The sequence below is a fragment of the Acipenser ruthenus genome, chromosome 10 (genome assembly GCF_902713425.1).
Source record: "Acipenser ruthenus chromosome 10, fAciRut3.2 maternal haplotype, whole genome shotgun sequence".
In the NCBI taxonomy this organism is placed as follows: Eukaryota; Metazoa; Chordata; class Actinopteri; order Acipenseriformes; family Acipenseridae; genus Acipenser; species Acipenser ruthenus.
Window position 1 is genome coordinate 33,335,194 of NC_081198.1, and position 26,272 is coordinate 33,361,465.

General features: G+C 37.6%; 1 protein-coding gene across 3 annotated transcripts in view; it reads left to right on the top strand.

The window, feature by feature from the left end:
- Positions 1-26,272, top strand: part of LOC117405963 (tensin-1-like) — a 298,134-nt gene that overhangs the window by 57,329 nt on the left and 214,533 nt on the right. The window contains exon 1 of one of the 3 annotated variants that reach the window (XM_059032053.1): positions 24,884-25,484. The exons of the other annotated variants lie outside the window; for them this stretch is intronic. Within the exon in view, the coding sequence (XP_058888036.1) occupies positions 25,404-25,484 (81 nt within the window). The 5' untranslated portion in view covers positions 24,884-25,403. Of the gene's footprint in view, positions 1-24,883; positions 25,485-26,272 lie in introns of those variants that run through there. 3 annotated transcript variants of the gene reach the window in all.

A 26,272-nucleotide genomic window follows, 5' to 3' on the forward strand; every position in this document is an offset into this window, starting at 1 on the left:
TTGTACTGTAATGCTTGTGAAGTTCAGAAAGCGACAACCACCCATGGAATGAAATAAAAAATGTATTGAATTGACAGATAAACATGCCCTTAATGATTACGTTGCTATTTGAATTTGGCCCATAGCTGCCCTTATGCTGGCAAAACTATTATGAATGCAGTATATTAATTAGATGAATGTCTATTGCCAGAGGGCAGAACAAGTGGCACTTGAAGGCCACCTTCACCCTATGATTATTATGTATTTGATTAAGGGGCAGATTCTCCTTTCAGAAATACAACCAAGTTTTCAAAGATCCTTCACAAGCTGGAGAAAAAAACAAGTACTTCCACACACTGTAAATGTTATACACATTACCATGATCCTAACACATTATTTGCTTACCTGATGACATCTAGGTCTTAATTATAGCTTATCTAATTTCATTACGTTGTTCATTGCTATTTGGACATGGTCACTGACACCATGGTAAGTATAACAAGCCCACATCCCTAGAAGTCTGTGTGTTAAACTCCTCCTTTACCGCAGATCAGGAGAAAGCCTGTTTTTTTTTCTCTCCTGTGTGCAGTGTGTCTCTTCTCCCAGGTCCTTCAATCTCTTAATTGATTTAAAAAATCAATCGGGAACTTTTTTTTTCTCTGGTGATAATTGGATTAATTAATTAGAATCCTCATATCCTTGCCTCGCCTACAGAACCCTGTGTTCTAATCCAGACCATTCTGCAACAAGGGGAATATTTTTAGTGGGGCAGGGATGCCACGAATACAATGTACTGGTGAGATTTTTTTTGACAATGTCCAAGAGAGAAATCAGCTATTTTTTTTGCAAGGCTAAAGATTACAGCACTGGCACACACTCACACAAACTTTTTTTTTTCTTTTTTAAATAAAAAAAAAATAGGGGAACTAAGTATATTAATTAGAGGCCAAATTTGTTACAGAACCTTACATTTTGAACTTTCTAAAATACTTAATTTTCCTGAAAACAAATGTATGATCACTGCAAAACACAGCTCATTCACACCTGCCCTCCAGCCGTAGTTATCTCCCTTCTACTGCATTTCCATGTGGCACTGCTATTCACTTGAAAGCGATTTGAAATCAGACTTTGATTTTTTTTTTACTTTTATCAAATTGATTTCAGTTTGGACTCTCTCAGCTCCAGTTATGATTTCAGGCTGGCAGAATTCAGTCTCTTCAACTCTCGCTGATGGCAGAAGTTACCTAATGAGCATCCAATGCAAAGGATGTGCTTTGAATCTGCAGAAACAAATATGTAGGCTGAACAAGTCTGTTGCTTTATCATATTATCAGGGAAATGTTGGAGGTTGGTGAATTAATTTACAAACACAAAGGTGATACACAAAGGTGATCTTTGACTTTTGCATTAGATTGTAGATGACAGATGGAAGGTGCAGCCCTAGTTTGGTATTGGAACAAGGTGAGAGTTTTACAGACTGGTTTCCTGGTGCAGAGGGAAATGTGGCTTTAGTGATTTAATCTCCCTTAGTCATAAGTATAAGGTACACTGTAAATTATTATTATTTATTTCTTAGCAGACGCCCTTATCCAGGGCGACTTACAATTGTTACAAGATATCACATTATACATTATTTCACATTGTACAGATATCACATTATTTTTACATACAATTACCCATTTATACAGTTGGGTTTTTACTGGAGCAATCTAGGTAAAGTACCTTGCTCAAGGGTACAACAGCAGTGTCCTCCACTGGGGATTGAACCCACAACCCTCCGGTCAAGAGTCCAGAGCCCTAACCACTACTCCACACTGCTGCCCATATTCTGTAAATATTCTGTAATGTAACTGCATCAAACTGAAGTGCATTTGGGATTATCAACAGTACTGTCTGCCTTATGAATCCCAAGGTCCATGGTTCCCAAGCGAGCGCCTTAACTGCTATTCATAAACAATACCTTGTTCTACCTGCAGGGGCAGCATTTTCATTAAGAGAAGTGCATCACACTGACCAAAGCAAAATAAATACATTTATTATTATTATTATTATTATTATTATTATTATTATTATTATTATTATTAGTAGTAGTAGTAGTAGTAGTAGTAGTAGTAGTAGTAGCATTAATTGGTCAATTAGCAGATGCTTTTATCCAAAGCGACTTACATAGACTAGGGGGTGAACTATGCATCAACAACAGCTGCTGCAGTCACTTACAATAGGACCTTGGTTCTACGTCTCATCTTGATTGATACTGATTGTATTTATGTATTGATAAATACAATCAGTTAACTCACTAACATGCACAGTCCAGTACTTTCAAATGACTTTATTATTAAATGGTTTATATCAGTGTAAAGTTAACAGACCGCTCCTACTGGCAACCTTCAAATGTTGCGCACAGTCAGACAGAAAAACGCATTTAATTTGATTAAAACCATGGTCATGGATATTAAAATGCATGAGTTCCGCTGACAGACCTACTGTGAGTTAACCGAATGCAAAAAACATTTTAGTTGCTTTCTCTTTCCATATTTGTTGAAAGCAGGCAGCAGAATCTACTAACAACAGCCAATCTCAATGGGACAAGGGGTGCATATAGCAGAACTGACATACTGTACACCACCCTGCAAGTACGGGGACACAGGTTGTTATCCTATGTCTTGAAGCATACTGTAGGGTGTGAGATGTCCAAAGGTAGTGTTCTACACACCTACTGTAAATAAAGGGAAGATGGATAGCAGGGAGCACTGTAGTAGCCAGGGTTATAGTAAGGGACTAGGCCTGCTTGCTTTGCTGTAACAAACATTTACAGTAGTAAAGTACAGCATCTCCCTGCTGGAAAAAAAAAACACTACTCCACAGTACTGCGCTACTCCACAGGGCCTGGCACTTGGTCATTAAATGTCAGTATTTATAGATTGAGCTATCATTAACTCTGGACTTGATTTTATGTATTATGCATTCATTTGTATTATCTTTTTGTTTTTAGCATTGAAAAAGACCAAACATACTGTATACTACAAGCACTGTTACACATTGCCAGTTAAGCAAAATAACCGCTGGAATTCTGGCCACACACAGTTTAATGTTGACATGCCTGTGTGCTACCCTGTTTTCTGGGGCTTGGCGCTTGTTTTCCACAGGTATTCATAAAAACAAAACTACAAAAACAAAGAATACACAGGTTTAGCTTCTTAACCAGAACAATAGTTTAGCTGGCACAACCTCTCTGGAGCTGGCAGACAAAGCATGTACAAACTTAAACCTCCATTTCCAGCAGACCTGGAAAACAATGCGTTCAGCAACAGCAGACACGCTTACTGTTGAAGGGACTGCTGGTTAGAGGGAGTACCGTTATATTGCCTGCACATGCAGGGGTCTGCTAGACATTTGTATGCAGGCGCCTTTGGAACTTCAGGAGAGTGAGCTAGGGATTTGAGTAAAACATCCAATGGCACAGTGACTATGGACTTAAAGAGGACATTCTTATACAGTATTTTCAGGGGATTCATAAATAATGTGTAAGGTTTGCAAGTAGACATGGGAATACACACAGTGTTGGTAAACATATGGACTTAGTGTATGCAAGTCATGGGCAAAGTGCTTGTAATAGCATAGTATACTACTAAACTTCCTGTTTTATATGGATCACATTTTTTCAACGAGTTCCATGATGGGGGTTGACAGTATACTGTACCATGCCTCTTGTATGTCTGACTTCTGCCATAGAACAGGGAAATAACATGGCTTCTGTATTTTATTAATTAAAGTAATTATGATCCCCATTGAGTCGAGTCTGAAAGACACATCTGTGCGATCTTTAAACAGAGCTCAGCTCTTTTGCACAAGACAGGGTTCGATCCTCAGTCACTAACATGATTTCATATTCTGTACCTTTCATGCAAACTGTTGTATGCAAACACTGGACACCTTTTGTTGGAGTTAATTTCACCTTGCTGCAGTAGGTGTCCAATTTTTGTAAGTAGTAGCTGTCCCTATTGTTTTTTTTTATAGCATTGTGCTGTAGTTACAGTACAGTATTACTACTACCAAGGATAAAACATTTTCACCGCATTTTCAGCCTGTGTTTTATGTGGCTGTATGTCCTGTCATTTCCAAAGCAAGTATATATTGTTGGTCAATAGCTGTCTGCAGGGATTGCTTGGTCTATTATTTCTAATGGGCAGTTTAGTTAAGAGTAAAGCAGTGGTCTCCAGGGAGTAAGGATTGATGTCCTGCGGAGATCCAGACAATGAACTACAGGAGTCTCTCTCCCTCTCCCTCTATGGCAAGCCAAATGATCATTTAGAGATATCTCAAATTCATTTGTAGATATCTTTAAATATTTTAAGATATCTCTAAATCATTTCCAGATATCTCTACATATGGAGCTTTAAATGAGAGATCTGAGCCTTTTATTATGCGTTTTTTGCTTATGAAAAAAACAAAATGCAAACATTTTTGACACGAATATCAAATTCCGCTAACAATACATACTTTGTATATTACAACAGGTCGGCAACATTTCTGGAGCAAAATAGGTTTTCTGGGTGTGATTTGCTAAATATTTTGGTCTAAAAAATGTATGGCTTTATAGTATCTAAATCATTTTACGATATCTTGAAATAACTTCCTGTTCATTTAGAGATATCTTAAATCATTTAGCGATATTTCTAAATAACTTCTGTTTTAAAGATATCTGTAAATCAATTTGAGATATCTTTATTTCATTTTTAGATATCTCAAAATGAAATTAAGATATCTTCAAAAGGGTTTATTTACAGACATCTCATATTCATTTAAAGATAACTGCAAATTATTTACAGATATCTCTAAATATTTCTAGATATCTTAAAATACAATTTGAGATATCTCTAAATGATAATTTGGCATGCCACACTCCCTCTTCCTCTCATGCTCCCTTTACTGTATGTGCCAGTCTGTCCTTACTTGCCACTGTAATTACATAGCAGGCATAATACATTTATTTTTAAAAGTTATAAGTACAATAGCTTCACATTTCTTACAGTTGTATGGTGTTTTTAATCATTTTGAGTGGTGGGGCAGGGCAAAGCCCTGCTGATATATATGTATTGTATGATTTAAATGTATGGTCTGGGGTTTGGAGTTTAAGAACGGGTGATTTGATATATTGTTGTGTAGTTTTAATGTGGTCTGGCAGGGGCAATGTTAGCAGCTCATCTCTGCCAGACATCTCATGAGAATGTGTGGTCGGCAGCGAATGAATTAACAGATTGGCTGTCGACCACGCAGATATAAAAGTCGTGTGCAGTATGTGGTCATCTCCAGATTGAATAAGTGTTTGCTAATCTGGAGATGACCACGTGTACAAAAACCCGCAGCTTTGGCTGAATGGGATGGGTGTTCAACGAGGAGTAATGAATGAGAGAGGAGGAGAAAAAAGAGTGTAAAAGCAAAAGAAAACAATTGATACTTGTTTGGTGGAGGTAGTTTTTGTGTTCGTGACTTGATTTGGATACACTTATTTTGCTCTGTGAGCTGTGTTTTTGTACATCCTTTTTGTTTGTTTTTGTTTGAATTAAATACGCGCACCAGCGCATCAACCAGCAGTACCTGTCTATGTCTCTGTCAGCTTCCTGGTCTGGGGACGTCACCACCAAGCTGTCCTGTTACAAGTGGTTCTTAGTTCCTCCAATCATGAATGTAACCATTTTTTCTCATTATCAGAAACTACCTGACATTACCGACTTCTTTTGAGGACTTTCTGAGTCCAGAGAAACTGGTTCCATTAGTAATAGTATGAAGAAGTTACGGCCTGCAGAGTTCAAAGGTCACGGCATCTGTCATGCGAGTCAGCATATTGTATCGTACAGTAACAGAATGCCATGTGAATTCTGATACAGAGCAACAGAACTTACAGAAATTGGTAAACATCATAAGAAAGTAAGGGGCAAACAGAAAATAAAATTACATTCAAAGCTACTCATCCCTTAAATTCAACTTTTAGTAGAAGTTAGCAAAGTTGCTGTTATAGTCATATTTATTTTCGCCACCTTAATGTTACCCTGTGAAAGTGTGGTTTGCTGTGTTCAGGTGATTAGGTGAAACAGGTGCTCCAACAAAGACAGACACAAAGTTACGGTTCAAAACAGTTCTTTATTTTCATTCTTTTCCTAGGTTTGAGACCGTGAAATAATAAATTCTGACTCTACCCAACAATATGTATTGTCAGCAGTCAAACCACAGGGTTCAGTCCCGAAATAATAATACACAGACAAACACAAAACACACACGGCCACTTCTCCTGATAGTGTGTGCTCTGAGTGCAGGTGTAGTGCAAGGTATTTTACAGTGTCAAGAAGTGCAATGTAGTCCGGGCTCGTTGCTGGCCTGTAGCGACAGCTCCCAGATTGTGTTAGCCATCTACCAGTGACAAACACAGACAGTCAGGTTTCACAAAACAAACAAACACTTAACACTCATGATTGTTTTTACACAGTCCATTTCCTTTTTGGTCAATTTCGTAACCACATCAAAAGGAACAGATTACATTGTCACATCCCCAATTATACCCTTAGTCACGCCCCCTGCGATAGCTAGTCCAGTCACGTCCCCTCCAATCCATGACTGACACATTGCATACTGCTTTAGGGTGGGGACTTCTGGCATTGTGACTCCTCACCCTTCCTGGCTGGCTGGCTTCCGACTGACCCTGGAATGAACTGCCAGACCAACCAGTACGAGGCACTCTGTTCCTATTACACAGCGCCCTCACCGATCGGGAGGGAGATTGTTGACTAGGACTCATTCACTCTCTGTCACATCCCCCCATCCCAGCAGTCTTTACTTTTGAATTTAAAATCTGTCCAGAATTCACAGAATGTGGTCTCACAAGTGCCATTATTGATTTTAGCAGACTTGTCAGTTTGCATAGCTGCAGGTATAGTTTAAATACTAAGGATGGCTTAGTATTTTTTTTTTTTTGCATCTCTGTACTAGAATTTGTGGATCTAGAAATATATTGATGGAAATGTAGATCAGTATAACCACTGTGTTGAGGGATGAGCTGGTTACATGCACATCCTCTGTCTTGACCCTTGTGAAGTGACTGATATCCTTTTTCTCTCTCATAATTGTTTTTGAATAGTTGCACATACCACTTGCACAGTGTATATGACACATTGCAGACCAGGGAATTTTCTAATTTTCTAATTGCCTTTCTTAATGGTTATTCTGGTAGATTTCAACTTCACTCACATATAAATTAACTTGCTTACAGTTTTAACCACAAATAATAGATGTCTTACTTATGTCATGTTTGGGGACCAGTGTGTGGTACACTTATACATTTCCTGTCAAAAGAGGATTTGAATTTTCTAGCACCTTTCATAAGCACAAATACCGAGACAAATTTGATATGTAAACTCCCTGTTTTATATTGTCTCCTGAAATGAAAACATTAATATTTAAATTGCTGTGTTTTCCACTATTTTTTTTTTTTATGAAACTTCATCTTTCTACCTCTGTCTCTTTCCAATAAATATCTTTACGTCCCTCCTCCTTTCCTGCCTCCTCTCCCCCTCCCTCTCTCTCTTTCAATGAAAGTGCTGCAGCATCCAGAGAGATGTTAGGATCATGAGTAGATGATATATAGCTGGGAACGGTCCATGCTAAGGGGTTAGCGTGCAATGTGTGTTAGCCTTTTGGCTCTCCAGGATATCGTATGTACCTGTACAGGAGAAGAAGGTTGTTAGTTGACAACGGGTTTGGGCTTGAATGCAGCTCCCAAGGACAGTACCGGCATACAGAAGGGGCTCTTAAGGACTGGCATTAGAGTCTGGATATTGGTTGTTTAACAATTAAGTGTGTTTTATTGAGGAAGAAGGGAGGATGGCCCGCTTGAATTGGTGTTTAGCGACTGTGATCAGCTGGGGGAAGTTTTTCTTCACATGCTTTTTTCCCCTGAGGGTTTCCCGAAGGGAAAAGGTAAGGCTGTTTCTGCCTAGGATCACGCTATCAAAAAACATCTTATGCCTTCATTTACATAGAAATTGATCTTGACTCATCATATGAAAACACAGATTTTATGTTGCAATCTTTGTCACATAATTTTACTAGTTTCATTGGTCTGTTCATGCCTGCAAACTGGCTTTAGAGGGTCAAAGCTGAGAGTTGAATTGGGGCACCTAGTATTCCCTAGTAGTCACTGCTGTACCATTTTGAACCATTTGAAGGTCCCAACTGATTTTAATGGGAGTTGCAAGTATTTTCTATAAAATGTTTCCAGAATAGCAAAATCGTAATGTGAATGGAATTTTATTTTGTAATTGTTTTCTTCTTGAGCTAGAAGGAGGCTTGCAGATGAGGTTTACAGTATATTGTTCTACAGGTGAAGTAGGTGCCAGAGTTTACTGCACTATGCCACTGTAAATGCATAAAGCATAATAAAATCATAGTGAAGTATCAGCATTTAGGTTATGATGCTATACAAATCCATGAGTTGTAAATGGCTAATAATGGCTCTACTGTAAAAGAGATGACTTAGATATTTTGAAACTTTGAATGTATATGTATTATAAGAAGTTATTCAACGTTCTGTGAATATACAGTGCAGTAGTTGTGGGTTTATTTAAGCAACCTGCTTCTACAACTACTAATATGTCATAAAATATTGAAGCAGATTTTCAGTGTTATGAAAACCCCTTGTACAAAATCTAACAGCTGCCATATTGGGATCATGTGACTTTTTACTGTCGATAATAAAGACCCAACACTTTGTGTTGTTGGCTTCATATACTCGGTACACAACTGAATTATGTGATTCTCTCAGTCATTCATGAGTATCGTACATTAAAAAGAAATAATTTCATGATTCTCAGAAACCATTTGTTGTAATGACATCTTATTGCTAAATGTGTTAACATTGACCCCTGACCTAATATGGATGCCATATTCAAGTAATGTGACTAACGTCTCTGTTGTAGAGAGACAGTACACTTTGAGTCGTGATTTTCTAAATTAACTTGCATAATGGTGTCGTCCAGTAAAAATAACCCTTTCACTGACTCACTTTTTCAACCTTGAACCATATCAATGATACAGACCACAGATACACAGCTGCTTTCTATGCTTCTCTCAACAAAGTTTATATTGCAGATGGTGTTCACTCAATATTAACCATTGCAGTGCCATGTTGTTTTAACCTCTGAGCATAATGATATAGATCTTTTTACAAATATCATATACGTATTTAGAAATATCTAAAGATCCGAGTCATCAAATTGTGTTGAATCTTAGTATGGACATTAGCATGTTGTCAAGAGAATCTTAATTTAGTCCATGGTGACCTACAATACTTATTCCTTCTCCTACTTACTATAGGTCACACTTTACAGTTTTACATATATCTACCACTAATTGAATTGTGATTACACTTGGCTAAGACATTCTTTGGGAAAAATCATTGAGAGTTTCATAATCTGGAGATATAAGGAGGTACATGTATTGTAGAGACACCTGTATGTAGATTACCATCATTTTCAAAAACATAATGTGCAACCAGTTTCATTTAACAATCCTGTATAACTCACACCTCTTGTAGAGGGGAAAAGCAAAGAATAATACTTAGTCGGATCAATAACACATTAAACTGTGTTTATATATACCTATACGTCTGATTTTTCACCCCTGAATGCTTTTTTCTGCATTCGGGTTAATCCCGAAAACTCCCCGAATAGGCACACACTGTATATGAATAAACGCATGCACAGTTGTCTGTGATTCAAATGCAGCAGAGCAGAACTGGCACTGATGACGGTAAGCTGATTTACCTACTAGTTCACGGGGCATGAGCAAGGCCCCCAAGGTGATGTTTGGGTACGTGGAATTAGTAACAGATGAAACTCGTATAGAGAGAGGCTCTGTCTCTTCAAAGACCCAACACATATAATGGGGGTTCCATCATTGAGGAGACCCGACAAACAGGAGGGGGGTCACCGTCTCTGAGATGACCCGACATACGAAGAGGGGTCACCGTCTCTGAGATGACCCGACATACGAAGAGGCTTTTGAACCAGAAAGAAAAACATTAATTAGTAATATTACTAAACATGTCGCTGAGGAGACCCGACAAACAGGAGAGGGGTCATCGTCTTTGAGGAGACCCAACAAATAAGAGGGGTTCCACTGCTTGGGGGCTGTCACATAAATAGAGGCATCAGAACCTGAAAGAAAAGAAGACATGGGATCATTCATGCTAAAGGAGGGGTTTGGCCGGGGGTCCCCTCTGACTTATGGAGAACCCTCCTCTACGAGGTAAATGAAACGACACTTAACAAAGGGTTGGAGAAAGTGGAATCACTAGCCCCCCAAAGAATGGACCCCCGGCTCCCCACTGAAGACATAAGAAGAAAAAGGAGAACCGCCAATGCATAATATAAGAAAAAAGAGAGAAAACATTTAACACGAGAAGGAAAGTGGTTAGTGGTTGGTTAGTAATCTGTACCCTACTGACTATATGAAGACCCCCCGCACAGTGGAAAGGAAAACCCCCCTTTCTTTTTATTTTCTTTTTTTAGGGGGAAACCTTTGGTGGCCCAGGCGGATAGGTCGTCCCCACTCCTGACATACTAGCAATGGACTGATGGGCAGATGCTATTTTGGATGGTGAATAACGAATGTAAGCTTCGACTGCTGATGAGGTCCAGCGTCCCATATTTTTGATTAGATGCTGATTAATCTTTGCTCTTGCTGCTGAAGTGGCTGCCCAGATTCTGAATGAATGAGGAGTGTAGAATTGCCAGGGAATTCCTGCTCTGAAAACCAAAGTGGAGAGCTGAGAAGAAAACCAATGCCTTGATACAACAGACCCGCTTGCATTGATGAACAGGGAGTCGGAATGAGATCTGGGTTTACGTTCAGTGATATATTTCAGCATGGAAGGATATGGGTATAGAGAAGAGTCAATTTTGAAAGCGGAATACTTTGTCCTTGCCGAAGTTTTCAAAAACCTTACCCCATGATTTTTGCCAGCTTTGACAGAGGATGAAATCAAATTGCTAAGAATGACTATAGAGATAGGCAGGTGAGAAGGAGAAGCAGCCGGAGAGCTCTTAGAGATTCTGCGTAGGAGGAGACGGACAGCTGAAATTGATAGTAGAGTTGGAGAATCAATAGACATCAAGCAAAATTGGTGTTGTATTACTGACAGATAGGATTTGATTGTAGCTGGTGCCGGATGTAGAAAATCTTTTGCCTGTACTGTGAAAGCCATGATCCAGTCCTGGTTGAATGGAGTTGGATTAATCCTGCTTTGGGAACAGAAAAATCAATAGGTGATCCAGCCAGTGAAATGAGGGGTGATGGAAGTAGGAGTGCTGCAGCCATGATGCTTGCGCTGTATTGAGTAATCCACTGATAGTTAGATTCAGTTGAAAATTAGCTGGTTGAACTGGGGTGTCATTGCTGGAGTTGCAGAGCTGTAGGGACCAGACTGAAATCTGGAAATCTGGAAACTAGAAAGAGCGTCAGCTGTATTATTATAAATGCCTGGTAGATGGCGAGCTTGGATTAGAGAGTTATTTGATCGTGAAATCCATATTAACCACCGCATTAATTGCACAATAAGAGGTGAACTGGAACTGCCTTTATTGATAATATGAACTGTAGATTTGTTTTTGCAAAATAAAAATATTGTTTTTCTTTAACCAAAGATGATCCCATATGTGCTGCTGCGACTATTGGGTACCTTTCAAGAAGAGCTGTGGATTTTAAGTGTGGTGATAGGTTTGGCCATGCACTAGAAAATCATTAAAAAACAGATAGTTTCCAACACTATATCTTGAGATATTAAAGTATTCAAAAACAGTGGCAAACAAAAGGAGAGGTAGATGAACGGTTCTTAAAGATCCCACGCTGGCGAAGATGAACAGCTGGAATGGAGTGTAGTGTTGGAGAAGGAACGGGCATCGCATAATACTGATGTTGGATTCCGGATAAGTAGGCTTTGATAGTCCTTGATATGAACAATAAAAAACGAGAATTCAATCTTGATTGAAAGGGGTTGAGGAAATCCTATTTTAGTTCAGAAATTGTTGAGAAAAGTACTTCAGCCGGTGGCGTAGGATGATTTAGTTGAAGTGTGAGAGTAGATGCTATGTATCCTGGGCTGAATCCAGGAGATTACGTAGGAGAGATTTAGTTGAATAGATGATTTGATTGCGGAGGTTCCAGAGGAGTTGGATGAGCTGCAGACTTTATGATGGAATCTGGATATCTGTATCGGAGCTAAAGCATCAGCCATGTTATTGTGAGTACCAGGAAAGTGATGTCTTGAATAATAAATGATTAGAGACTGAAATCTATATTAGATGACAGAGAAGTTACATGACCAGTGACAAAGAGAACCGGTGAAGTGGGCTAAAGATGGATATATTATATAAATGTTGAGGCTGCTTTAGGGCAGATTGATCCCTGCAGGCATTTGATCTGAGGTTGCTGCAAGACGTAGATTTGCTGCAAAATTTGTTAAACTGATTGGGAACAGTCTATGAATGCATTATCCATCGTGAGGTAAGATGCTGATATTAATTGTAGAAATAGTTCTTCCATATCTGCTGTCAGTTCCGCACATTAATTATTAGCCTCTTAAAGTAAAAATTTCAAACCAACCTCCAGGTAATAAAATGATTAATTAGAAAATACAGGGCTTTCTTATGCAATGATATCGATATCTTAAAAACACACACATCTTGTGGTGTCAGATTACCATCTAGTGGTTACGATCAAACATGCATGAGACCCCTTCATGAAGCGAGAGGGTAGACTATACAAATGCGTTGCAAAACACGAAACCAGGATGATTTCACCATAATTAAAGTTCAAAACAAGCTGGGGATCCCATGTTGAATGAGAATTGAACCAAATTAATATCCTACCCATTATGATTTTGTGTCTCGGTTACTGAAAGAAAGTAGCAATGAATCGCTGCAGCCAGGAGATTGTATGGAAACAGTGCAACGTGATGATTGACAGATCTACTGCTTGTATGGGCGTGGAGAGACAAGGCTGTAATGGAGTCTGCAATGGCGAGAAAGTAAACAGAATTGGTGACCCTGATATTGAGTGATTCCAAGCGATTGTGCACCGAAGGGTATCGTTGAGAGTTGAATAAAAGCTTGCTGTCTTTATAAAAGGTCAGAAAGATAATCTGCACTACTGGATCTTATAACGCAGTCTGAGAGTAAAATGTTGGCAGCCTGAACACTGTTGCTGCTTAAGCACTGCATTACAACAGAAAAGAAAATACCTTTACGAACAGAGCTTTCAGGATTCTGTGAATGTGTCAATCTTTAAAAAGACGTGCTGGAAATGCGTGCCAAGGAAGATTTCGTTTAGCTCTAGCGTCAGAATACTGCCGGATACAGTAGCAGCAGGATCGAGTACTGTACCATTGCAGCGGCTGATGTGGAAGGTCGGCGTTGTGCGGAGTTGAAGAGTCGTTATGTTGTCAGGATAAAACAGGATACCGGCGGATTTCTTTAGCCATTTCTTCTGCTGGATTTGGATAGAGGGATGAAGCCACCATCGGAGATTTCCTGATTCTAGAAAGAAAATTGCTGCTGGTGAGTTTTTCTGTATTACAAATAATCGATTTAGATGTGGGTCTGTAGTGATACATGAAACGAAAATTGATGAAAGGAGATGATAAGATAGGGGGGGCCTTGCTAACGCCCCCCGAACCACACTAATAGGTTATCATACAAATGTGGCTTCTTACTGTAATGTATATAGCCATATATATATATATATATATATATATATATATATATATATATATTTAGATTTTTCAAAATTACAACAATATAGCTTTAATGTTTTTGCTTTTTTTGCACACTTTTCTTCCCAGTTATTTCTTTTTTTATGAGTGTGCGTTTAAGCCAAGAAAATTTAGATGTAACTATCAATCGTTTCTCTTTGTAAAACAGCGTGGAGTAAAGTTGTTTAGTTTTCCAGTATGTTCTGTGTGCAATTATACTTGCAACTCCACTACAAAATAAAACTTGATTGGAACGGAGAAATGCTTCCATATACAGTATGTGTGTGAGAGAGAGAGAGAGGAGAGAGAGGTAGATGTCGTCAAAAGTTTGCATACCCCAATGTGTGGAAATACACATACGTTGGGGATTTAAACTGTTTGCAACAACTTTGTTGTCAACACTTTGTGCTGGAGCATTTGTTTCTTTCTAAATAAATAAAACCCGATTTCTACCCGAATTTCTTGATTATATCTAAAAAAATTCACCCGACGTTTTCATTTTTCATTAAATAATTTATCTGAATTTGGAAAAGATTTCACCCGAAAATCAGATGCCCTACTATATTACCAGTGTATCAATTAAGCATAAACTGTACACTTGTTATAAATTGTTTTTAAAGAGTATTTTTTTCTCAAACATAAACACATGCTTGACTGTAATAGCAGTTTTGGCTGTCAGCTGCAAAGCTGGATTCTAGAGGATGCCAAAGCATATCAGATACCAGAAAAAAAGTAAGACAGCTAGTCTGCAAGCTTTAGAACATATAAAAAGCTTATTTTATGATTTATTTGGATCTCTAAAGATACTGTAAACGTCAAATAGAACACCAGTTGACTAACTGGGGATACTCAGCTTATATGTCAATGACTTCAATTAATTTGTTTTGCTGAACATACTTTTGCTGAAGTTTTAAATAATAATAATCATGTTAGTTGTCTGGCTTACCCGCCTCATGGAGAAAAATGTGATTGAAGGTAATCAAATGGTCACTTTTACCACCTTCATACACTTTTTCATCATGTGAGGCTGCATGAGTTATAGAGCTTTTCTTTTACAAGCACAAGACAATTATTAGATGTGGTTCATGTATTAGCAACTACAAATGAAGGAAACATCGCCCCATATTTTAGATCACTTGAGCTGGAATGACCCAAAAGTAAATCCATCTATGTCATTATTTTGGACAAGGGTTATCTCTCTGCTCATTCTTTTCTCTTTCTGCCCTTCCCATACCCCACCTTCCTTTTCTGCTTCAGCTTTCTACATACCCACACACTGCACTCATTTGCAGTCTGGAAGGTGCAGGTGGAATGGCCCCTTCTAAACAATGCCAGAATATGAATCACATGTTGGTTCACAAAGTAGTGTAGCATGTTGTTAATATATTCTCACGCAAAGGGGCTTTTCCGTTGCCACAGCTGGGGTTTATTAGAGGAGCGGACCACAATATTGGAGAGCTCTGAAAGACCCTGGGCCAAAATAGAGAGTTGGGGCAAATACTTCCCTCCTGTAACCGCTGCATTCCAGAAGGTCATATTTCTTAATGTAGCAGAAGAAAAGTGCCTCTCAGGATTTGAGAAAAGGAAAGCTAAATGTATTTATTGTCCTTCAAGACTTAACAACCTCAGAAAATTGGTAGTTTTATTATGTTAGCACTAGTTCATTAAAAGTCAATACATCATAAAACTGATTAAGGCCCAAAAGACAATAAACTACTTTCTCTAGTAAATATTTAACAAAATGTAATAAATAGATAAATAAAGAAGAAGAAAAAGCCTTTGAGGTATAAAGTTGTAAAGCCTTAATTTGGCAGACAATTAGGCCAGCTTGTTTTCTGGCTTAATGCAGTCCTTGGCTCCTAATACATACACTCCAAACTGTGATTCATTATTGTTACTATAAGCATTTTATTGTCTTTATTTCTACCATCTATTGTTTTAATTGTTTTTTCTTACATGCAAATGTAATAAGTCCACAACATGGCGCCCGCATTAGATCAAACGTAAAGACGAATAATGGTTTCTTCCAAAAAAATGACCTAACCCCCTAAAGGGGCAGGGTTAGCTACGATGTGTTTAAAGTGCAGCAATGACATCCCTTGTCTTTCCACTCAATTCAATGGGTTGAGATGCCAATTCATTGATAGATGAGGCTAAATAGTATATATACATTGCATAGTCATGTTGACGGGTTTGGATTTAAAATGTAAACGAATCTGCGTTAGTGAACGCATTGCATTGACAGTACGCAGATTCCTTTACATTTTAAATCTCATTAATCCCACGGCGGTTCTAGTGTTAAACAAAACTCCTTAAAGTTTTATGAATATGCCTCAATATCTCAAGTGAGTCCACAATATAACAGCCATTGCAAAAAACTTGTTCAAAGTTGATTATGAAGTCATGGGTGTAGCCCCAGCAATCAGACACTGCAATACTTGGAGAAGCTGGTGCTAGCTGTATGGTACCAACCACATTTTGTGTAGTGGAACCTGACATGTAGATGTACTGTAGATGTGCCATTGTACCATATCAGTGCCAATGTGCTACTATTTTCTTCAAGATCCCTTGCCATTGCTGTTAATGCTGTGTTCTGCTAATATTTCAGCTATGACTTCTTCAAGGTAACACTCTTGGTAACAGTTCATGGTTGAACCATGGAAAGTGTCTTATTTTCCTTTTCCTCCCCTCCCTATTGAGGACAGAGAATGTTGCAGAGTAGCAGTGTGTCTATTGAACAGAGTAGTTAGCCTCAGTGCTGGGCCATTGAAAATGTCCAGTCAGCCCTCCCACTATTTTTTTTAATTAAGGAAGAAAGCACTCTGTCCTGGAGCTGCTTTACACAGAGAAGGATTGCTGGCTAAATGAAATCTTAGCATGCACTTTTTTCTCTAGTGGAATTAATCTCAGTCTATTGGCAGTTTAATGGTGCAGAGCGCTGGTCTCCTCTGCTTTTATTATTGGAGAGGACTATGCGCTTTTCTTCTCATTTAACTAATGTCCTCATGCTCCATAAATTTAGCAATTCACTTTGGAGACAACTCACGGATTACTTTCTAACCATTTTTCAATCTGCTCTAAATACCAGTACCTGTAATGGCCTGACAATGGTAGATTTTCCATGCGTGTTTATTTTTTTAGCTCGAGAACAATGAATTGTGTAAAACGCTTTTACTCCTTATTTTACTCAAGTAAAAAGTTATTTTATTTCACCCGACGTCACGCATATGAATGGGAAAGGTGGGGGTTGATGTGTAAATTAGCTATGCGTAAAGTACTCGTGCTGTTTTTGAAGATTACTAGTGCAATTTTGTGAAAATGTGGTTTCCATGCGCAGAGAACTGGTACACGAGTGAATCTAAGCTGCTGTAATAAAGCAAAATACCTTGTGGATGTTTTCCCTTTGTTTCAGGAGATGGAAAAGTCCTTATGCCTTGCTATCTAATGCCAATGGCTAGCGAAAGGACGGTTTGGACACATACTCATCCATCTTGCTGGTGGCAAGAAGTTGTGCTGCATCACTCTTTCAGATCCGCAGTGGATAGAGTCACATTGGCAATATTCAGCATTATAGTGGAACTGGTAAAAGAAGATATGCAGCCAAAAAGGAATTACATACGGCCTCCTGTGCCAGTGGGAAAAAAAGAGTGGCGATTGCTCTGTATAGGCTGGCATCCTCAGCTGAGTACAGGGTAGTTGGCATTGTATTTGGGGTGCATAAAACCACACATCACTGTATTTACAAGTTTGTCAACTCCCTTGTTCAGAGGCACTGCAACACGTACATAGCTATGCCAGTAACTGAAGCACAAAGCATTGCTCTGCGGGACCGTCCTTCTTCTCCCGAACAGCACCTCCTTGCTCGTTCCTGCAGGTAGGACTTTTTGGTACACATGCGTGTTACACTGTTTCGGGTGAGCTGGCTCAACACACCCAAGTCACTAACTATACTTATTAATGCCCGGGTTTCCTCCTCACTCCAGTGATTTTGAGTGGAGGGTGGACACATGTTGTCTTTGGACATAGCTGGGGTCAAAAGCAAGGGAATTCAGTTACAGACATGTAGTAAGCAGCTCACTTGCTCTTCGTGTTTAACTTTAGCGTAGTTTTTACAGCAAGGGTATTCTCATACAGCGGCTTTAATACTATAACAAGGGCATAACGCAGTTCATGGTAAGTGGTTTTATACAGAACTGTAAACCCACAAGAGATATACAACATGACGGGCCAATAATAAAAAAAAGCGGCCCGCATTATCATTAAGGTGAACTACACCACTGCTAACCATAAAATTGCCCATCAGCCACTACTTTCTGTCGTCTTGGAATCCACAGTAACAACTGACCTGCTCCTTTGCAGTATTCATAGTTAAGGATAAACACGCTTATTAACATTTACACGTGAAATGAAGGTTTCCATGCAAAACTGGGCATGGATTTTCCTGTGTGTTTCGTCATTTACATGAGTAAATGAGATTTACCCTATCCCTCTCTTTGTCCATTTTTTTCGGCCACAAACCTGATTTGCACGAGTAATTCTCCCAAACATGCACGCACGTCGCCATTTCGCGTGTAAATTGCCCCACATGGAAACCCCATGAATGTTCATTTATTATTATTATTATTATTATTATTACTATTATTATTATTATTATCATCATCAGTCGTAGTCATAATTGTTGTTGTTGTTTACATGGTTGGTTTTACTTACTGTGGCTTGTATTAGCTTTATAGTAAGACTAAAAGAAACTTTCAGTACTTCAACTAGAACTAGAAGTCTTACACACACATGAGGTCTTTAGTTGACTTCATGTCAAAGTGTTTGTCAGAGACTCTTGTTAGTTTTATTAACATTGTTTCTTGCCATGATAAACCACAAAAGCTAAGCATAATAATATAATTCTTTATATTATTATATATTCTATATATTGATCTTTTAGTTTCCTATTTTAACTACATTAAATGTTGTTGTTTTTTATCTGAGAATACCTCTGTAGCTCCCTCCCAATATCTTGTTTAAAAAATTCACAACTTTTCTGTCTTCAACTGAATAAACTAGGAAATAATTTTGAAGTACCAGAAGATTAAAGTAGCAAAGACATCCCCTAGTTGGTAAATAAAAGGTATATTCTAACGTTTTAAGGATGCAGTATAAAGGAGAATGGCTTAAATAATTATGAAATAAAGACAATAAAGGAGGCAAATGTGCTTACTTTCAGCAAGTGGAGTGTGTAACTTTCTGAAGCTCTTTTATAGTTCAGGAAGCACAACAGATAACGGTAATTCACGTGCCACTCAAAGCTGGCTCAAAACTAAAAAATAAGTTGGTTTAAACTGTGAAAATCCACAAACAAAAACCAGCACTGGCAGTGGCATAATCAAAAGCTGCCTTGGCACCTGCCTGAGCCTTGTCTGACTATTGAGAGTACCGTTATCCCTAACCTATATGACATTCACAATCGCCCACATTTTAAATAAATCAATAGTAAGAGTTGGTCTTATTTTCATATACAACCATGGAAATTGATAAAGACAATGTTGAAGTGTGTGTGTAGGCCTAGAAAAAGAAAGCGAGATAATAGCACACTCTTTTCCTCTTCAGTTGCCTTAGAGGAAGGAAAAAGGAAAGTCTGTGAGCCTCATGTCGGCTCTGAGATGAGTGCATCCTTTTCAACTTTCCAAGTAAAAGCAATGGGGCGCTTGGGACTTTGGGGTCGGTTGCCAGGCAACAGTGGTCTAACGTTAACCTGAAGTGGCTTCCCAACAGGAGCCCAGCTCAGAATGTGACGGCCTGCTGCTACAGTTTCCACAAAACCAGAATACCCCCTCCCTACTCAAATGTTTTTTTCTCTCTCTCTCTCTCTCTCTCTCTCTCTCTCTCTCTCTCTCTCTCCTCAATGGACCCTTCTCATAATATATGTATTAAGTGCCCTCTAGGATTGCTGCAGGACTGATGTATGAAGAACTAAGTGTGGAGGGTTTCTGTGTACAAGCACTGGCTTTCTTTTCGACTTTCATATCGGGGGGCAGGGGACGGTGGGGCATTAAGTTGAACAATATGTTGTAGCTGGGTCTGTTATCATTTTATTAATCCTGGTTGGGGAATTAGAATTTACAAACAGTTGTAAATTCACAGTGTTGAGGATTTTTAGCAGTTTAATTATTGTTCAGCCGTTTCTTGTTGGTTAGTTTTACACTCTTAAAAAGTACTTTATTAACAGTAGGTGTCTTCCATTAAAATAAAAAAAAAAATACTCATTTCATATAGCAATCACTGCTTGTCTTGACAATGTTCTGAAACTCCACGGTTTGCCAATGGTCTGGGAACAGTAACCATGGTAAATTATGTTAACAGTTCAATTGATGATCTAATAGCTAATAGGAAAGTGTATGGACATGAATAAAGGGGCATTTTTTTGTAACTTGATAACTTTTGTAGATATCACATCTTTATGTGGCTGATCCCTTTATTTTAACTCTGTTTTTGTGAAATGCTTTTAGACAGTGACATACACTGTATGCATTGTGTGTACGACTCTTAAGAGTTGATTTTATGCTAGTGTTGGTTTCTCTACACTAGATGTAAGTTTCTCTGCTCTGAGGTTGACTTAACCAAATTAGTCATTTGGTTCAACTACAAATCTCAATAAAAGTGAATGATAGAGATAGTACACTTGTCAACTAGTTAAGTGGTAACTGCTAGGCACCTCAAGTGGATGAGGAGATAATCGTCTTCAGAATGAATAAAATCCAAGACAGTTTCTCCAAGTACACTCGATCTACATTAGACATACTGTAGGTATTATATGACAAATGCTTTGGTCCTTTCTTGTTTTAAAGTCTTGTTTTTTAATTTAAAAATCAGGTAAGTGTCGCTTACGAGTTTCACTTCAACCGAATCAGTAACTGCACTGTATTGTTTTATTGCAGGATAACAGCATTTAGAATCACAATGAAAGTGACTGGCAGAGATATTCCACATGTCAAATATGACAAAATATAGTGTTGGCATCAATATGAAATTTGACTTTACATTGTGGTCAATATGAGGAAACTGTAAAAACGTTTACTGCTTTTTGATAGTAAGGTAAGACTGACCTGAAAAATGCTTATCTGCTTTTTTCCCTCCCCCTTCCCCTGCCTGCTCTTTTCACAAACCCCTTTCAGTATTAGACAGGTATTTTAAAGCATAGTCCCTCATCCCCATTTGTAGAGGTATTCCAGGCTTGCTTAAGGAGATTATCCCAGTGTTTACATGTATACTGCTCAGCGTATCACAAAGAGGTTCTGTAAATACACAATCCCACAATTGCAACTTTTTGGTATGTTATTAAAGTCTGAAAGTTTTTTTTAGGGTCAATATAATCATACCCTGACAATCAAATTTGCTATTTCCACATACTTTTTTGAGAAGCAGAAAATGTTTATGATTCAGATTGGCAGGTTTTAAATTCACAGTGTTTTCTGTGTTTTTTTTTATTTTTTTCACAGAACCTCTCAAATCCCGTCAGAGATTGATGTAGGTTTCACAGCAATGTGGATGTAGCTGCATGTTAATTAAGAAATCAAAGACAACGCCAAAAATCCTTATTATAATAATCTTTACAGTTTTATTTACAGTGTATTCCCAAAAGGTTGTTATGTTAGCCAGTCATACAAGTACAAGCAATATATTGCTTTTCTGTTAAATAAATTCAGTTTTCGTCTTCTAATGTAATAATATTGTGTTTGAGTAATTGAAGTGTTGGTAATCGCTTTGTCTCTACTGGAATTGTAATGATATATTTTAAAAAAAAAATACATTAAACAGAATATTTATAGGTCTGATAGTTTAACAAAGTTTACCATTATTGTGTGCAAGCTTTCCCTTGCTTTTTGAATGCTGTCTGAACATTGAAACGATAATACCCAGCTCTTACAAAGTAAACAAATTTTAGCCAACATGAATTACCCTCCACCATAGAATAATATATATATATATATATATATATATATATATATATATATATATATATATATATATATATATATTGTTAGGTAATTTCAACATTACCTCTAGCAATTGTTGCTAAGGGATTCAAAACAACAAGAAATCAGCACTGAAAAAAGAACCATGGATTTTATTCTTGTTCAATCCTGTGATTAAAATAAAATGCACATACTGTAGTTTTAATTTAATGGCATGCTGTTTAAAATCAATACAGTCTTGGAGTTGGAGCACTTGACTTTCATTAACGTGCACAGAATTATAAATCTTTTCATAAAGCTTTTTTCAGATGCCTCTGTTACAGTGAGAACAGTTATATCTCTCAGGGTGAAAGTCGAACCAAAACGTCTTGAAAACTGTAGCACATGATTACTCCATCTATATAGTCTATATGATTTGTGTGTGCATATGATTTTGTAAACTGTAGATAATAATGTATTTTAAGAGAAACATTTCACACAATAAATCCCTTGAAGAAACTGAATAAATCAAGTGTAGGCTACATAACATCATAGACCACAATGCAGTTTACAAATCAATTGAAACACTTATTTTTTTTAACTTGTATGCGGGAAACAAAAAATGCCAGAAACTAAAAAAATAAAATAAAAAAGCTATTTGCATGTCTAGCTAATAATCTCCATAATAATAACCTTAAAATTACACAATATATACAGTATGAGGAAAATGACTACATAAAGGGCTACTTAAAATAAAACTTGAAACAAATTATTCTATAATAGTGCTTGTATTTCTTCTCAAACCAGATGCATTCTTGCAGAGCTCCATACGTTACTGTGGTCTGGACAGAAAACGCAGTTTTCAAGGGACCTTTTTTGGTGCACCAGGAAATTACGTCAGAAGAAAAAACTGCAGTTTACTGCAAAGTGTGTTATCAATTGTAAAGAAAACTGGGGTGTTTGGATGCAAGGAATATACAGTATATCATGATTTTAATGTTCAAATGGCAAGTAACATACTAAACATTACATCCAAGACAGGTGAAACATGCAAAACAAAGATAAGCACAACAAAAGTAAACTTTCATACCTAGCAATATTCCCTTTAAATGATCATAATCATGCCTTGTTTTGGGGATATCCTGAATTGACCTAAAAAAATGGTGAAAAACTGAAAGATACCGAGAACAATAAAAGGTGCCCAATAATAAAGGGAAGAAAAACAAAATCATTTTTTCACTCTTTTGATGAGTGCCAGCCATGTTTTAAAAATCGTATCTCTTATTTGCAAGGGCAACATTAGCACTGGCCCCTTTCCTTCTAAAGATCTTTTTATCCTTGACCTACATTTTATGTTAATTCAATGTAAGTATTTCAAATGCATTACAACGCTATAGATATGCATCCTGGTACCTTTGCCGTAAGGTGTGTGTATTGTTTGTTTTTTTTTTTTTTTTTACATGACCACTTTTTTAAACTTTTAAATTGCATTCCCTGCCTCAAGATGGCTTCCCATGTACCCACATGGACATCTCAGAACTACATTTCCCATCATCCTCCTGCTCACTGGTAAATCCATCTCAGTTACATATGTGAGCAGGAGGATGATGGGAAATTCAGTTCTGAGAGGTCCATGCGGGTACATGGGAAGCCATCTTGAGGCTGGGAATGTTATTTAAAAGTTTAAAAAAGTGGTCAAAATTTTTTTAAAAAAATTAAAACAATACACACACCTTACGGAAACAGTTGTAGCAACACATGGGAACATGTAACACACTAAAATAAAAAGGTACCCTTTAAGGTGCTTTGACTGAGTTCATCTATGGTGAAAGAGAATATGACAACTGAATTAAACATTGCATTTGATTTCAGCAAGAATGCAGAATGATTGGAAGCATCAAATAAAAGGTACATAAGAGAGTAAAGAAATGCAGTTTAAAGCAAAAGTAAATAACATTTGGAGGATTATCAATTTAAATGGCTTTAGAATGAATGCCAGAGACAAGTAGAGATTATGATACATTTAAGGGGTAGGTTTCAGTTAAGCCCCAGTATTATTCTCAGGGTTAAGAGTTTAAGCCCTAGATTAGATGTTACTGTAACCTATAAAGCTTATTATAACAATGGTGACTGAGGATTGAACCCAGGTGTCATTGTACGGATGTTCCACTAGCAAGCAAGCATGTCATCTATTTGAAGTTAACTTATAATGTTTATATCGATTGTGTCCCTCCTAGTAAGCATTATCTTTTATGATTTTGGAAACATGTTGTCTTGGTTTATTTTAACTTATAAGTAACCATTTCATCTGGAAATAATCATATCTTGTTTATCACCGTGGATAATTGTTTGTTGAACCAGAAACAAATGGTTATAGTGGTAAACAAGTAGATTGAAAGAGAGGTAAAAAGCCATAACTCTGTATATGAGATGAATAGCTGCACTCGAAAGGATCAAAGACAGATGAAGGTGTACAAAATGTTCCTCAAATGCAAATTGTAGTAAGGAGCCTTCATATTTTAATGTACATAAGCATAATGTAAAACAAAAAGATGGAGAACTTGTGAGACATATGTTATAATAACACACTTGAGCTTAGACCAAAGTTAACGTCAAAATGATCCGCTCGTCTCTATTCTGTTCCATCTCTTTAAATCATTTTCTGTCCTGCGGAGAGCAGCAAAGGGGAGGAGGAAAGAGGAGAGGAGAGTGAAAATCCTCAGGACCCACAGAGGAGGAAATGCCAGAGGATTAGTTTTATTAACTAGTGAATGAAAGGCAGCTGCCATGCACAGAGTGAGAGTAAAAAAAGACAGAGAAACTTTCAAGCAGTTTGTATTTAAAGAAACAAAAACGGTGTCATAGTAAACAAAGAGAGACACTGTTTTCTTCATCTGCAATACTTGTGTTTTTTGTACTGTTTTTTGGTGCTTCCAGACAGTAGTCAAGCTTTTTTGAGGTAAATGAAAAGAAAATGAAGGGAGAATTGACTATTTTGTAATAGTTGTGTTTAATAAGCAAGTGTTAATTAATCTAAAATATTAAGTAATTCATAAGGTAATTATGTACAATTATTTCTGTTTTAACTGTCGTTATTCATAATAAATTACAATTTAAAACAAATTTGGTTAATTTCTGATAAATATTGCCCACATAGCGCTATATTTTTGTAAATTCTGCTGAAAGTTAATGATGAAAAATTGAAAGAAAGCCATAGACACGCAAGATAGGCCTGTTATAGAAAGGAAAAGACATCTTGGGAAGCAGAGAAGTTAGAGGACAGAGTGGGAGAGATAACGAGGGCAGAAGGGAAGAGAGAGCGAGGATGCAGAAATGAATGAGAGTAATTAATAGAGTGAGAATGAAACAATAAGGAGGGGCCTGGAGAAAAGAGAAGGGTCTTTAAAAAAAAAATAATAATAATACTAATAAGGCCCCTTCTAGACACCTCCCCCTCTCTCCTAAGGAGTGGAGTTGCCTGACCCCAAAAATATTGGAGTCTCAGTTGAGAGAGAGAGAGAGAGAGAGAGAGAGAGAGAGAGAGGCTGCTGCAGCTTCTTAAGCTCCTTCCAACATGTCATGGATCTGTACTTTTGGAGAGAAATTTGTGTGGAATTAGTGGGAAATCCATCCAGGTTTTGGAGTTTTGGAGGGGTTGTAAAATACCTTGTTTGAGGATGCCGTCCGTTTCTTTGAGCCTGCCCAATGGGCTCATGGGCCAGGCCAGAACTTGGGTCTGCCTGTCTTGTATGTTTTGGGTAAGTGGGGATGTTTACCTTCTTCTTGTGGTGTGGGATGAGCTCGTGATAGAAGGTGTGGGGAGAGTGGGGGATCCTCGCTAACAGGGAGACTGTTTGTTTAATTATATCAAAATAATTGTCCAGGATATTTTTTTAATATGTATAAGAATTCACTGAAAAATCTATTTATTGGCTTTTGATATATTATGATATATTGAAATATATGTGTAAATATTTAAAGAATAATGTATATTCTATGTTAGATCTAACAATATCTGAAATATAATCAAATATATTATATCTCAGATGTTGTATTTCTTTGAATGGGATGTGTCTTCAAAGTAATTGCAAGCTTTTCACCAGGCTCTTGCATCTGAAAATCTGGCAACCCTAATCCTTTTTTAAGTTTTTCTCCTACTGCTGGTTATAATGGACTGCAACAACCTGCACCATGTCTTGGTTTCAGAGTGCATTGTACATAGCTATTTCTGTCTCCATTCTGTAATTAAATATATTGGACCTGCTCAATTACTCGTAGCCTTGGACTGGCAGATGCTTATTTGTTTCCCTGCAGTTTGATAAAATCAGTTCAGTTTGCTAAGCAGAGTTTGAAAATGACAGGATCTCACATTATTATTGACACCTTGTTAAAATACATAGAACTTACACAACAATTCCAGTAATATTATTACCGTCAGCTAGTAGTAGGGCTCACATTTTCTTGTATAAAAGACACATGTATTTAATTTTTGTTCCAAAACTACTAAATAATTACTCCTTCTGGACATCTGTCAGTGCTGCACTTC